This window comes from Loxodonta africana, chromosome 4, assembly GCF_030014295.1.
Source record: "Loxodonta africana isolate mLoxAfr1 chromosome 4, mLoxAfr1.hap2, whole genome shotgun sequence".
Classification (NCBI taxonomy): domain Eukaryota; kingdom Metazoa; phylum Chordata; class Mammalia; order Proboscidea; family Elephantidae; genus Loxodonta; species Loxodonta africana.
In genome coordinates, this window is record NC_087345.1 from 93,335,862 (window position 1) to 93,348,727 (window position 12,866).

General features: G+C 40.1%; 1 protein-coding gene across 1 annotated transcript; it reads right to left on the reverse strand.

Annotated features, from left to right (window-relative positions):
- Window positions 1–7,442: 7,442 nt before the first annotated feature.
- LOC100668604 (olfactory receptor 11A1-like) lies at window positions 7,443–8,621 on the reverse strand. The gene has a single exon (XM_003405424.3). The coding sequence runs from the start codon at window positions 8,433–8,435 to the stop codon at window positions 7,443–7,445; it is 993 nt and encodes a 330-aa protein (XP_003405472.1). The 5' UTR covers window positions 8,436–8,621.
- Between the last annotated feature and the right edge of the window lie 4,245 nt (window positions 8,622–12,866).

Here is a 12,866-nt window from a genome sequence, read left to right on the forward strand (position 1 = left end):
TCCTCAGGGTGACATCTTTGCTTTTTAACACTTTAAAGAGATCTCTTGCAGCTGATTTTCCCAGTGAAATGCGTCTTTTGATTTCTTGACTGCTGCTTCCGTGGGTGTTGATTGTGGATCCAAGTAAAATGAAATCCTTGACAACTTTAATCTTTTCCGTGTTTATCATGATGTTGCTTATTGGTCCAGTTGTGAGGATTTTTGTTTTCTTTATGTTGAGGTGTAATCCATACTGAAGGCTGTGGTCTTTGAACTTCATCAGGCAGTGCTTCAAGTCCTCTTCACTTTCAGCAAGCAGGGTTGTTTCATCTGCATAATGCAGGCTATTAATGAGTCTTCCTCCAATCCTGATGCCCCGTTCTTCTTCACATAGTCCAGCTTCCTGGATTATTTGCTCAGCATACAGATTGAATAGCTATGATGAAAGGATACAACCCTGATGCACACCTTTCATGACTTTAAACCATGCAGTGTCCCCTTATTCTGTTCCATCGACTGCCTCTTGATCCATGTGCAGATTCCTTGTGAGCACAATTAAGTGTTCTGGAATTCCCATTCTTTGCAATGTTAACCATAATTTGTTATGATCCGCACAGTCGAATGCCTTTGCATAGTCAATAAAACACAGGTAAACATCTTTCTGGTATTCTCTGCTTTTAGCCAATATCCATCTGACATCAGCAATGATATCCCTGGTTCCACATCCTCTTCTAAATCTGGCTTGAATTGCTGGCAGTTCCCTGTCAATATACTGCTGCTTTTGAATGATCTTCAGCAAAATTTTGCTTGCTTGTGATATTAATGATATTGTTCTATAATTTCTGCATTGGTTGGATCACTTTTCTTGCGAATAGGCATAAGTATGGATCTCTTCCAGTCAGTTGGCCAGGTTCTGTCTTCCAAATTTCTTGGCATAGACAAGTGAGCACATCTAGTGCTGTATCTGTTTGTTGAAACATCTCAATTGGTATTCTGTCAATTCCCGGAGCCTTGTTTTTCCCCCAGTGCCTTTGGAGCAGCTTGTACTTCTTTCTTCAGTACAATTGGTTCCTGATCATATGCTACCCCCTGAAAAGGTTGAATGTTGGCCAATTCTCTTTGGTATAGTGACTTTGTGTATTCCTTCCCTGTTCTTTTGATACTTCCTGCATCGTTTAATATTTTCCCCATAGATTCCTTCAGCATTACAACTCAAGGTTTGAATTTTTTCTTCGGTTCCTTCACCTTGAGAAATGCTGAGAGTGTTCTTCCCTTTTGGTTTTCTACCTCCAGGTCTTTGCACATGTTGTCATAATACTTTGTCTTCTTGAGTTGCCGTTTGAAATCTGTTTGGCTCTTTTACTTCATCATTTTTTCCTTTCTCTTTAGCTACTTGACTTTCAAGAGCAAGTTTCAGAGTCTATTCTGACATCCATTTAGGGCTTTTCTTTCTCTTCTGCCTTTTTTTTTTATTTTTTACTTTTTATTGACTTTTATTTCTCCTGCCTTTTTAATGACCTCTTGCTTTCTTCATATATGATGTCTTGATGTCATTACACAACTCGTGTAGTCTACCATTATTAGTGTTCAACGGGTCAAATCTATTCTTGAGATGATCTCTAAATTCAGGTGGGACATGCTCAAGGTGGTACTTTGGCTCTCGTTGAGTTGTTCTGATTTTCTTCAGTTTCAGTGTGAACTTACATATGAGCAATTGATAGTCTGTTCCACATTTGGTCCCTGGCCTTGTTCTGACTGATGATGTTGAGCTTTTCCATCATGTCTCTCTGCAGATGTAGTGGATTTGATTTCTGTGTATTCCGTCTGGTGAGGTCCACATGTATAGCCACTGTTTAGGTTGCTGAAAAAGGTATTTGCAATGAAGGAGTCCTTGGTGTTGCAAAATCCATTCATGCGATCTCCAGCAACATTTCTGTCACCAAAGCCATAATTTTCCAACTACTGATCCTTCTTCTTTGTTTCCAACTTTCACATTCCAATCCCCAGTAATTATCAATGCATCCTGATTGCATGTTTGATCAAGTTCTGCTGCAGAAGTTGGTAAAAACCTTCAATTTCTTCATCTTTGGCCTTAGTTATTGGTGCATACATTTGAATAATAGTTGTATTAACTGGTCTTTTAGGCGTATGAATATTATCCTATCATTGACAGCATTGTACTTCAGGATAGATCTTGAAATGTTCTTTTTGGCAATGAATGCAATGCCATTCCTCTTCAAGTTGTCATTCCTGGCATAGTAGACCATATGATTGTCTGATTCGAGATGACCAATACCAGTCCATTTCAGCTCACTAATGCCTAGGATATTGATCTTTATGTGTTCCATTTAATTTTTGACCATTGCCAATTTCCTAGATTCATACTTTGTACATTCTGTTTTAAGTATTAATGGATGTTTGCAGCTGTTTCTTCTTATTTTGAGTCACGCTACATCAGGAATTGAAGGTCCCAAGAGCTTGACTCCATCCACATCATTAAGGTAGACTTTACTCTGAGGAGGCAGCTCTTCTCCAGTCATATTTTGAGTGCCTTCCAACCTGAGGGACTCATATTCTGGCACTATATTGGACAATGTTTTGCAGCTATTCATAAGGCTTTCACTGGCTAATTCTTTTCGGAAGTAGACTGCCAGGTCCTTCTTCCTAGTCTGTCTTAGTTTGGAAGCTCAGCTGCAACCTGCCTGCCATGGGTGTGATCCTGTTGATATTTGAATACTGGTGGTATAACTTCCAGCATCACAGCAACACACAAGCCCCCACAGTATGACAAATTGATACACATGTGCCTTGTTCTGCACATTTGTTAGAGTTCCTCTGGGAAGTGCAAGGAAGTAGAATTGCTGAGTCATATGGTACGGACATCATTAACATTAGTAGCTGTTGCTGAATTACTCATCAAACTGAATTCCTGTCGTAGCTGTCAGCAAAGTTTGAGTCATATTATCCATTCTTAAAATTGTCAGAATTTTAACTATTTTGTCACTTTGATGAGTGGGATGGCATATTTTCAGGTCTATGAAAATTAATGGTTGAGCGTCTTTTCATTTATCTATTGGCTATTGGGGCAGCCCCTTCTGAAAGTTGCCTTTTCATTTACATTGTTTTTCTATTGGGCTAATTATGTTTTTCTTAACTAATTATGGGGATTCTTCATGCATTTTGGATATTAATCTCATCAGTTTTATGTGTTGTAAATATATCAGCCTGTGGTTTGTCTTTTCACTTAAAATTTCTTAATGTATGAAGTTATTTATTTCAATATAAATTTGTGTTTACTTTTATTGTTTTTCTTTTTTGTGTTTTGTTTAAGAGATCTTTAAAAAAATTTCCTTGTCATTAAGATAGTCTCCTAATTTCCGTCCAAAAGTTTATAACTCTTAATCATCTAGTAATGCATTAACAGAAATACCACAAGTGGATGGTTTTAACAAAGGGAAATTCATTTACTTACAGTCTAGTGGGCTAGAAGTCCAAATTCAGCGTATCACTTCCAGGGGAAGGCTTTTTCTGTCAGCTCTGGGGGAAGGTCCTTGTCGTCAATCTTCCACTGGGCTAGGAACTTCTCCGCACAGGAACCCTGGGTTGAAAGGATGCACTCTGCTCCTGGAGCTGCTTTTGGTGGTATGAATTTCCCCCCACCCCATTTCTCTTTCCTTTTATCTGTTTTAGATAAAAGGTGATGCAGGCCATACCCCAGGGAACTCCCTTTATGTTGGATTAGGGATGTGACATCCCACCCTAATCCTCTTTAACATAATCTAATCTTGCCTCATTAACCACAGGCAGAGATTAGGATTTACAACACACGAGAAAATTATATCAATCACAAAACGAAGGACAACCATACAATACTGGGAATCAGGGCCTAACCAGACAGATATTTTTGGGTGATACAACTTAATCCATAACAATAACTTTGAAATTTCTATTTAGAGCTTTAACCCATTTGTTATTTATTTTGCATGAGATAGGGATATAATTTATTTCTTTCCATGTGGATAACCTATTTGTAACATGCACCTGTGTCAAATATTTTATTCTGCTACTGTTTTGACTGCCTCTCCTAAGTTTTGATAATTATTACTTTATGAACATTTAGCTGTTAGTTTGCATGCTATAGATTGCATTCACATATTTTATACATTTTAAAACACTTTCTATTATGAAAATCTGAAGCATACACAGAACTGGAGATAATGGCATGATGGCTATAATGAATCTCCATATCACCTAACTTCAATGATTTGCTTACCCATCCACTGTTAGCATCTATATTTAACTCTACGTTTTTCTAACAGGTTGACAATGTCCAGTTAAGACAAGGATTTTTGTCACATATATTCCTTATCTTGTTATTATTTCTGAGAGTTTGCATCTTGTTTTTGTAAAAACAAAATCAGTCATTATATTCTTGGTCATATTCATATGGCATGTGCCATATAATCATTAATACACATATACTTATATAATTATTCAAAATGAATATAAGAAAATATATGCAGGCTATTCATAAAATTATTAATACAGTTTTATTTACTAAATTAAAACTTCATTTTTAGGGTTATTTGTGCTTTCTCACATGCTCTGCCTCTCTGGATTTACTTTTTTTCTTGTCCAACTTGAATAGTGGGTAAATTCTTGGAGTGTTTATATGTCTTTTTACTTCCTTTCCTTTTACGCTTCCTCAAGGATTTCTCTTCTATTTAGGTTCAGTTTTCTAATGATCTGTCATCCTTCCAGTGTTGTCTCTGACCTTTCATGCCAGGTGACAGTAAGGAGTAAATGTGCCTCGAGTGTGTATGCAATCAGGATTTCACTCAAGAAAAGGGCTGGTCGGTAAGACGTGATGTGATTACACAGAGTGTCTCCAGACTTTTTCCGAAGAGAGGTACGTTGAGGGAAGAAGCTAATATTTATTAAAATCTGCTGCCAGCCAAGTAAAGCACAGAGAGAAAGGAATTAATTATATGTCTTATTTAATTTTCACAACAATCCTGTGAAGTATATATGTATTATTATTATTTCTTTCATTTTACAGATGAGGAATCCTAGGCTCAAAGAGCTTAAGTAGTTTTTCCAAGCTGTTATGGCAGAGCTGGGGTAGAAAAAAAGAGATAATTTTGCCTCTTCCTTCAATACCACGATACTAATGATTAAAAAGATGCAATTTTATGTGGAATAGAACTCAAATTCTTAAGAAGTCCAGACTTACTGGACTGGTTGAAACTAGAGGACTCCCCGAGACTATTGCCCTGAGATAATCATTAACCTTGAGACAAAACTACCCCCTGAGGTCAGCTTTTAGCTAAATAACAAATTCACTCATAAACAAAGAATATTACCCATCAGTACTGTTTACTTGTAAAAAACCATCTATATGAGACCAAATGGCCAACAATTGCTCTAAAGTGAAGATTAAAGGGTAAGGGGATGGGGAAATCAGACTACTGGAAACAAAACATCCAGAATGGAATTAATGAGAATATTGACACATCGTGAAAAATGTAACCAATGTCACTGAACAATTTGTGTAGTAATTGTCAAATGGGAACCTAATTTGCTGTGCAAACTTTCACTGAAAACCCAATAAAATATTTAAAAAAATGACTAAGATAATAAGAAAACAGAAGAATGAGGAAATCACCTAGGGAGATGATGTAGTAGTGAAAATAAGGTAATATTTTTGCATCATCCTTCAGGTTTCTTATTGCATTGCCCAAAGTACTACATCATCTTTCAAGAAAATGTAAAAGAAAGAATTCTGGAAACTTAAAAAAAAAAATGCAAGCAAACAGCAACAACAACAAAAAAGATGCAATTCTAAATGAGAATTTCTGGCTTTAGGAGTAGGCAGGGACTTCTTATGCGGACTGGGTGGGAGGACTTGGAGCTTTCTCAAAACCTTTGAAATAATGCCATAAAGGCAGCCACATGCTTTGTGCACTCCTTGGGACTCGATCTTGAGCCTTGTGGAGTCTGTACCACCTGGGCAGTTCTCTACCTATCTCCAGACTGTTCTCAACGTGCCTCTCACAGAAAGTAGACAGGCTGTCTGTGGGTGTGGTGTGAGTGGTGTATCCCAAGGGAGGCACTGGGCTTTTTATTCAGGGAAAATGCTGTGCTTTTCTGCTGTCTCCATCCTGGCCCTCCCTCCAGGACACTCTCACATATGACATGACGTTTGGCGTCTGACTTTAATGCAAAAGAACAAACATCACAGACATTTTTAATACTCAGACATCGCCTAGGTCCTAACAGGTCCTAAACAACATTCCAGACAAGGTGATTTTCTGTTCTTTTTTTTTCTTTCTCTGTATTTCCACTACAACCAGACCAGGGCAGTTGTCTCTTCCAGATCTTCTCACTGGCCCTTTCTAGTACACCTATCTGACTCTTATTCCCTCCGCTTAGGCATACATCTATGTTCATGAAATGTAAAGCAGTATCTGTATTAATAGAAGTATCTATATTTCCTTTTTTCTTGCTCTGTTTTCTTACCGTCAACCTCCCACTCCTTGTAACTATGCCCTCTCCCTACACTGACAATCAACTGTGATACTTGCTAAATGCAGATCCTTGGGCGCCACTTCTAGAGATTCTGATTCTGTAGGTCTGGCGAGGAGCCCAGAAATATGCATTAGTAAACAATCACTCTAGATCATTCTGATGGAGGTGGTCCATACACCATACCTTGAGAAACAAGTTGATATGGTTCAAATGAAAAAAAAAAAAAAAGTGTTTTTCTGTCATTTTAAAAAGCCTTCAGAAATTATCTAGTAGAGGCCAAATTCCTGAATCCCCTCAATGGGTTTAATTTATTTTCTTCTTTTCTCATTTAATTGCCTCCTTTATTTTCCTACTACTATGGGTCCAACATCAAAGACAGGATTATTGGGACTCCCAGAACAATGGCCTAATTGACCTCTTAGGCTCCAGGCATGAGTGGGTAGAGCTCCTTCCTCTCCTTTAACTGGCCCTTCCTCTCCCAAGACTGGACTCTGTCTGTTGGCAGTGGAAGTGGCTCATCCCATCACTATCTACTTTAGCTTTTAGGCCCAAAAGTTTTGTTTCTCCATTTCTGAAATTTGATTTGAAGCATGTCTCTACATGTCATATGATCTTAATTCTGGCTCTCATCTCCCTAAACCCTTTTTCCCTGTCTGCCAACCTTCACTCCTTGGCTCTGTGGATTAATAATCAGCAAATGTTCCCCCACCTGGTGTATTGCCCCACTCCCCTCTTGCAGTTTTTTCAGTACTAATTCACATATTTTTTCACCTGATATTTATGGAGTATATGTAGTATTTAGCTCCTATACCAGGCATGCTGTTTTTGATCCTTACCCTATTCCAAATGGAAACATCAAGTTACCCAGCTTGTTAAACATCCACAGTCTCCATCTTCTAGTCTATTAGATTTTGAGGAAGGGGTTAAGAATTAATTCAGAAAGAAGTCAATAGCTGTCCTGTCTGCCTCAGTGGGGTACAGCCTGACATGAGCTGTCTCCAGAGCCTATGAAGGGCCCATTTTACCTCTTCGCTCTTGAGGCTGTAGAAGATGGGGTTGACCATAGGGGTGAGCACAGTGTAGAGGACAGAGACAGCCTTTTGGATCAAGGGAGCCATGTGATCTGTAGGGGCCACATAGACCACAATGAGGGTACCATAAAACACTCCAACCACTCTGAGGTGGGAAGAACAAGTGGAGAAGGCTTTCTGCCTCCCATAGCCTGACAGAATTTGCAGCACAGCCCTCAGGATGAGGGTGTAGGATGCCACAATCAACAGGAAAGGAGCCAGTGTCAGGAAGCCTGAGATGCAGACCCCAGCTCCCCACATGACTTGCCCATTCCCACAGAACAGCCCTACAACTGGAGCAAAGTCACAGAAGTAGTGGTCGATCTCTCTGATGCCAGGGCAGAGGGGCAGAGGGGCTGCTAGGGCCAGAGTGAATGCAGAGAAGGAGAAACCACAGAGCCAGGCACCAGTTGCCAGGCAGCCACACAGCCAGGTGTTCATCAGAACAGGGTAGTGAAGGGGGTGGCAGATGGCCAAGTAACGGTCATAGGACGTGGTGGAGAGCAGGAGGCACTCAGCTGCAGCCAGTGAGGCAAACATGTAGAACTGGACCAGACAGCTGACCAGCGAGATGGCTTCTTTGCCTTCCAGGAAGCTGTGCAGTAGCCGAGGCACAATGTTGGAGGTGTAGCCAATCTCTAGCAGGGAGAAGTGACAGAGGAAGAAGTACATGGGTGTGTGGAGAGTCTGACTAGAGGCCACAGCCGGCATGATGAGGGCGTTGCCCCCAACTATCACCACATAGATGGCCAGAAAGAGAGTGAAGGGGAGGAAGCCCAGGTGTTGCAGTTCCCCGAAGCCCACTAGGATCAGCCAGATTATCTGGTTCTCACCATCACCACTGGACTGCTTCTTCATCTAGATCTGGGGCCCAAGGGAAGAGAGGAAGGTAACTAATATTAAGCAAGTTCCTATAATGGCCACACACTATGCTTGGCTTATTCATTTATTCATCACAGCAAGCACTGGAGACAGGCCTTCTAATTTCCTGTTTATAGGAAAAAACAGACTGAGTGAGTTTAAGTCAATTGTCCAAGTTCACTACAGTGGAGTCAGGATTTGAACCCAAGTTTACCTGACTTCAAAGCTCCTGCATAGTCTACTATTCCACGGAGTTTTCCTAAATACTCTCTGAGTGATAGGAATGTCAGAGGGCAGTATAGGGCTCTTCCAGTTAGCAACAAGCTATTTACATGGTAATCCTGGTTGATCACCAAAGGAAGGACTGAACTTGGTGAAGTTTTCTCATAGGGTGGGAAGGGTGCCCATGACCTCTGGGGGTGGTCCTACTCTGTGGTTATGCACGTCCCTGAGGCAACAACTCATCTCTGACTACTCCCCCTTTCCAAGAAAGTGAGACTTGGAAGTCCAGATTAGCAATCTACATCATCTACTCTGTGAGAGATATGAATCAACTCAAGCCCAACTAGCATGGGAAGAAATTCTTTATCATTGGAAAGTGGCCTGGTGACTCTTCGTAAAGACATTTTTAAACTAAGTCTTTTCCCTGGTGGGATAGTGGTTAGGAGCTGTGGCTGCTAACCAAAAGGTTGGCAGTTTGAACCCCCCAGGCACTCTTTAGAAACAATATGGGGCAGGTCTACCCTGTCCTGTAGGATTGCTGTGAGTTGGAATAGACTTGATGGCAACGGGTTTGGTTTTGGTTTAGTCAGGTTTTCGTAAGCTGGGGCTACTTTCTTTTTCTTGGTTTTCTTGCCCTTTACTCTCCATCCAGATCAAATGCTCAATTTTCCTCACCTACCTGTGGGTGGGTTCTTTAAAAATTCCTATCCTGATACAGGATTCCTTCTCTTAGTTACTGCAGATATGCCCTAGCACCAAACACACAGGAGGCCCTTCATAAGTACTTGTAATATGAATAAATGAAGTAGTTAATATGGGGCAGTTCTACTCTGTCCTATAGGGTCGCTATGAGTCGGAAGCGATTCGACAGCAGTGGGTTTTTTTTTTTTTTTTTAAGAGAGAGAAGGAATCTGTATTCTTCCTGATTGAAGGAATATTAGAATATTGCCATTCAGAGCTTGAGATGGAACCAGGATTAAGATTGGAGGTGGAAATTAAAGAGGAAAGAGAGAGAGAGAGTATGTGTGTGTGTGTGTCTGTGTGTATGGTGGTGGGCGGAGGAAGCGAGGGGAAGAAACCAGAAAACCCAACATGATTTTATCATTTTTGAAGGTGATAAAGATGACTTTCTACATTAGCAGAAGGCAGCAAGACCACAGGGTTTTCTTGACTTCGTCCTATCTTTCCCTCTGTCTTTGGGCTTTGTAATACAGATACATTCAGTCACAAGGGGGTAGAGATACAGAGCAGTTGAATACGTTATATGTTTCTGAACATATTTTGTTTCTTATATATAGATTAGTTAGTGACTTCTTAAAAAGCCAGGGAAAGACTTGAACTGAGAGTGAAATAGGACTCCTGGGTTTAGCACAGAGATGAAGCAAGGGAAGAAACTAGTAAAACTAACCAAACCAACCAACCAATCAATTGACCCAAAACTTCTGAAGTCTATACTCTGAATCAATGCTTATAATAAAAAGTTACTATTGCTCTTGCTAACTAGTGAATTCGACCTTGATCCCTGGTACCCGATCCCTGGTAAAATTCTTAAATAGATGTTTTATAGAACAATTGGAAGTCTCATAAGGGATGAACAGAAGCAATATTATACTGATTCTAATGTGAAACCTCACATAGTAATCTTTATTAATAATATCATCAATAATTTAGTAGATCAGGAGAAAAGACTAGAAAAAAGACATAATAATTTCAGTAAAACTTCATAGATAAGATGATGACTGCTTGCTTAAAAGTAACACTCTCCACTTGGCTACCATGTACCAAAATTATTCATTAATGACTCTGAAAACATTGGGGAAGAAGTCCAGTGGAAAAGAGAGAGTTTTGTAGTTCTTGTCTTCACCTGTTTTAGCAGTGACTCGGCAGGCATACCAAACATGCCTGGGCTTATCAAGCTTCAGATGGCACGAAACAAGGAAGAGAAACCAATACTACAGACGACAAAATTATAAGTCCAAATAACCTTACCTCTTGGAATGCTAGACAAAAATAAGATGAAATTTAACAGAGGTGCATATAAAGTGTGCATATAGATTGTAACAATCACATGAATAAATATAGGAGGAAAGAAACCTGACTTAGAAGCCATTTATGACAAAATAATTTGGGAATTTTGTTGACTACCATGAACTAGGTCTTGGGAACTGTAAAATATGAAGAACATATGAAGAATGTGAGGATGTTTAACCTGGGGGTGAAAAAACAAAAAAACAAAACTAGTGAAAGAGTAGAAAGATTTTTTCAAATATTGGAGGGATTCTCATGAAGAAGAAAGATTATACATGGTCTATAGAAGCTCAGAAGTAGCCCTGGTGGCAGAGAGGTTAAAGTGCTTGGTTGCTAAATGAAAAGTTGGCAGGCGGTTTGAACCTACCAGCCTCTCCATGGTAGAAAGATGTGGCAGTCTACTTCCATAAAGATTTACTGCCTTGAAAACCCTATGGGGCAGTTCTTCTCTGTCCTATAGGGTTGCTACAACTTAGAATCGACTCGAAGGCAATGGGTATAGAAGCTCAGAGAGGAAAACAAGATCCAAGGAGATGGTGGTGAGGAAAAATCCATGATACCTACCTGTGCTGGTTTCCTTGAGGTGATTCTTGTAGGCCTAACTATTTTACAGCATGGTTTTGGGGCATGGAAATAAGGAGAGGGTCCTGGACATGGTCAGCGTGGAAGAGATGAAGTTTCTTCCTTGAACCTCTGGAAGTTTTGTTGGCAAATATGGGCCTCATCCATTGGAACCTCCTGGAACAAATATAAGACCTTTAAAAAATTTGGTAACATCTCTTCTGTATCTGTTTAGGTTGAGTCAGAGATGATCCTTTCTGTAGGCAAAGAGCTGTGTTGGCCCAGATGAACTCTAAGATACTCCAACTCAGTGGAGAGGGGGATGAACCTATATTAAACTTGACTCAACCTCTTTCCTGGATGTTTTTACCCCTGGACTAAATTCTTCTGCCAGTTGACAGCTCTGTGGGCTTTTTGCTTCTCTTTTGTGGAATCTCCGTGCTATTGGCTCCCTCCCGCTCAGGGTACTCAACAGAAGGCTGCTGGCCTAGTAAGTGCTGCTATGGGTGTCACTACCTTTTCTAGAGAAGGGCAGCTTCCCTACCTTGCACGGGTTGGAGAATAAGTTCCTTGGGGGGAAGATATGTAGCTTCTGGGGAAGTTGCATCTATGTTTTGGTTTCAGGGGAATGTTTTGGTCCACCAGGGACCACAACCAGGTGTTTCACTAAAATCTAATGACCTCTTTCTCGTAAGACAGGGAAAGGCTGGTAAGACATAAGAACAGTGATAAATAACCACGATTAAAGACAACACTTACTTAGTACTTTTTAATTCATGAAGCAAATACTATCTTATTTAATAAATATCCGATGTTCAGAATGAACCCCAAGGTGAAACGTGACCCTGCTTTGGTTTGTTCCCATGTTATTGGGATGGATTATCAGTGTTTCTGGCATGGGTTAGAGCCTTTGTCCTGCTTTGACTTCTTAGCAGGGAGAAGGCAAGAGGAAGCTGTTATGTAATTCTGTAGATAACTTGTTCTGTTTAGTTTGGTAGTTTTAACATCACAGATTAAAAGAAAACCAGGCCAGGCCCTTTTAAGATAACAGAGGCAGATAGTAGATAGAATACAGCTGGGTGACAAATGTGACGAGGAGTCCTGCTGCAGAAACAGCACTGAGTTTCTTCTATCCTGAAGCAGAGAGCAGATCTAGGCCAGGATGAGGGCAGCACGGGTTCAAGGCAGGGGTTGGGTTTTCCTAGTAACAGATGAAGATGGCCTTTCCCAGAAGAAATTGAACAAGTAAGTGTCTCTCTTTGGCATAAGAGAGGCAGAGTGACAAGAGTTGGATGAGGAAATTGTCGCTTACAAGGAAATAATTAGCATATTTTATTTGGGGAATAGCTGAAAATAAAATATTGAGGGCTAGGTGTTGGATTGTGAAAACAGCCTGAGGGAGATACCAGGTAAGAGAGAGAAGAATAAGAGAGCCTTTTCTAGGTTGAAAGAAAAGCCAGTGTTTACTGACCCAGAATTTATGATAATAGTGATACAAATACTCAACTTGTGTTCAGATGTTTATTTTAATTTTAGCTCTTCTTCTGAGGTGTTACATATAAGTTTAAAGTAGAAACTAAGAATATGTATGTATGTATATATATGCTCTTTTATATG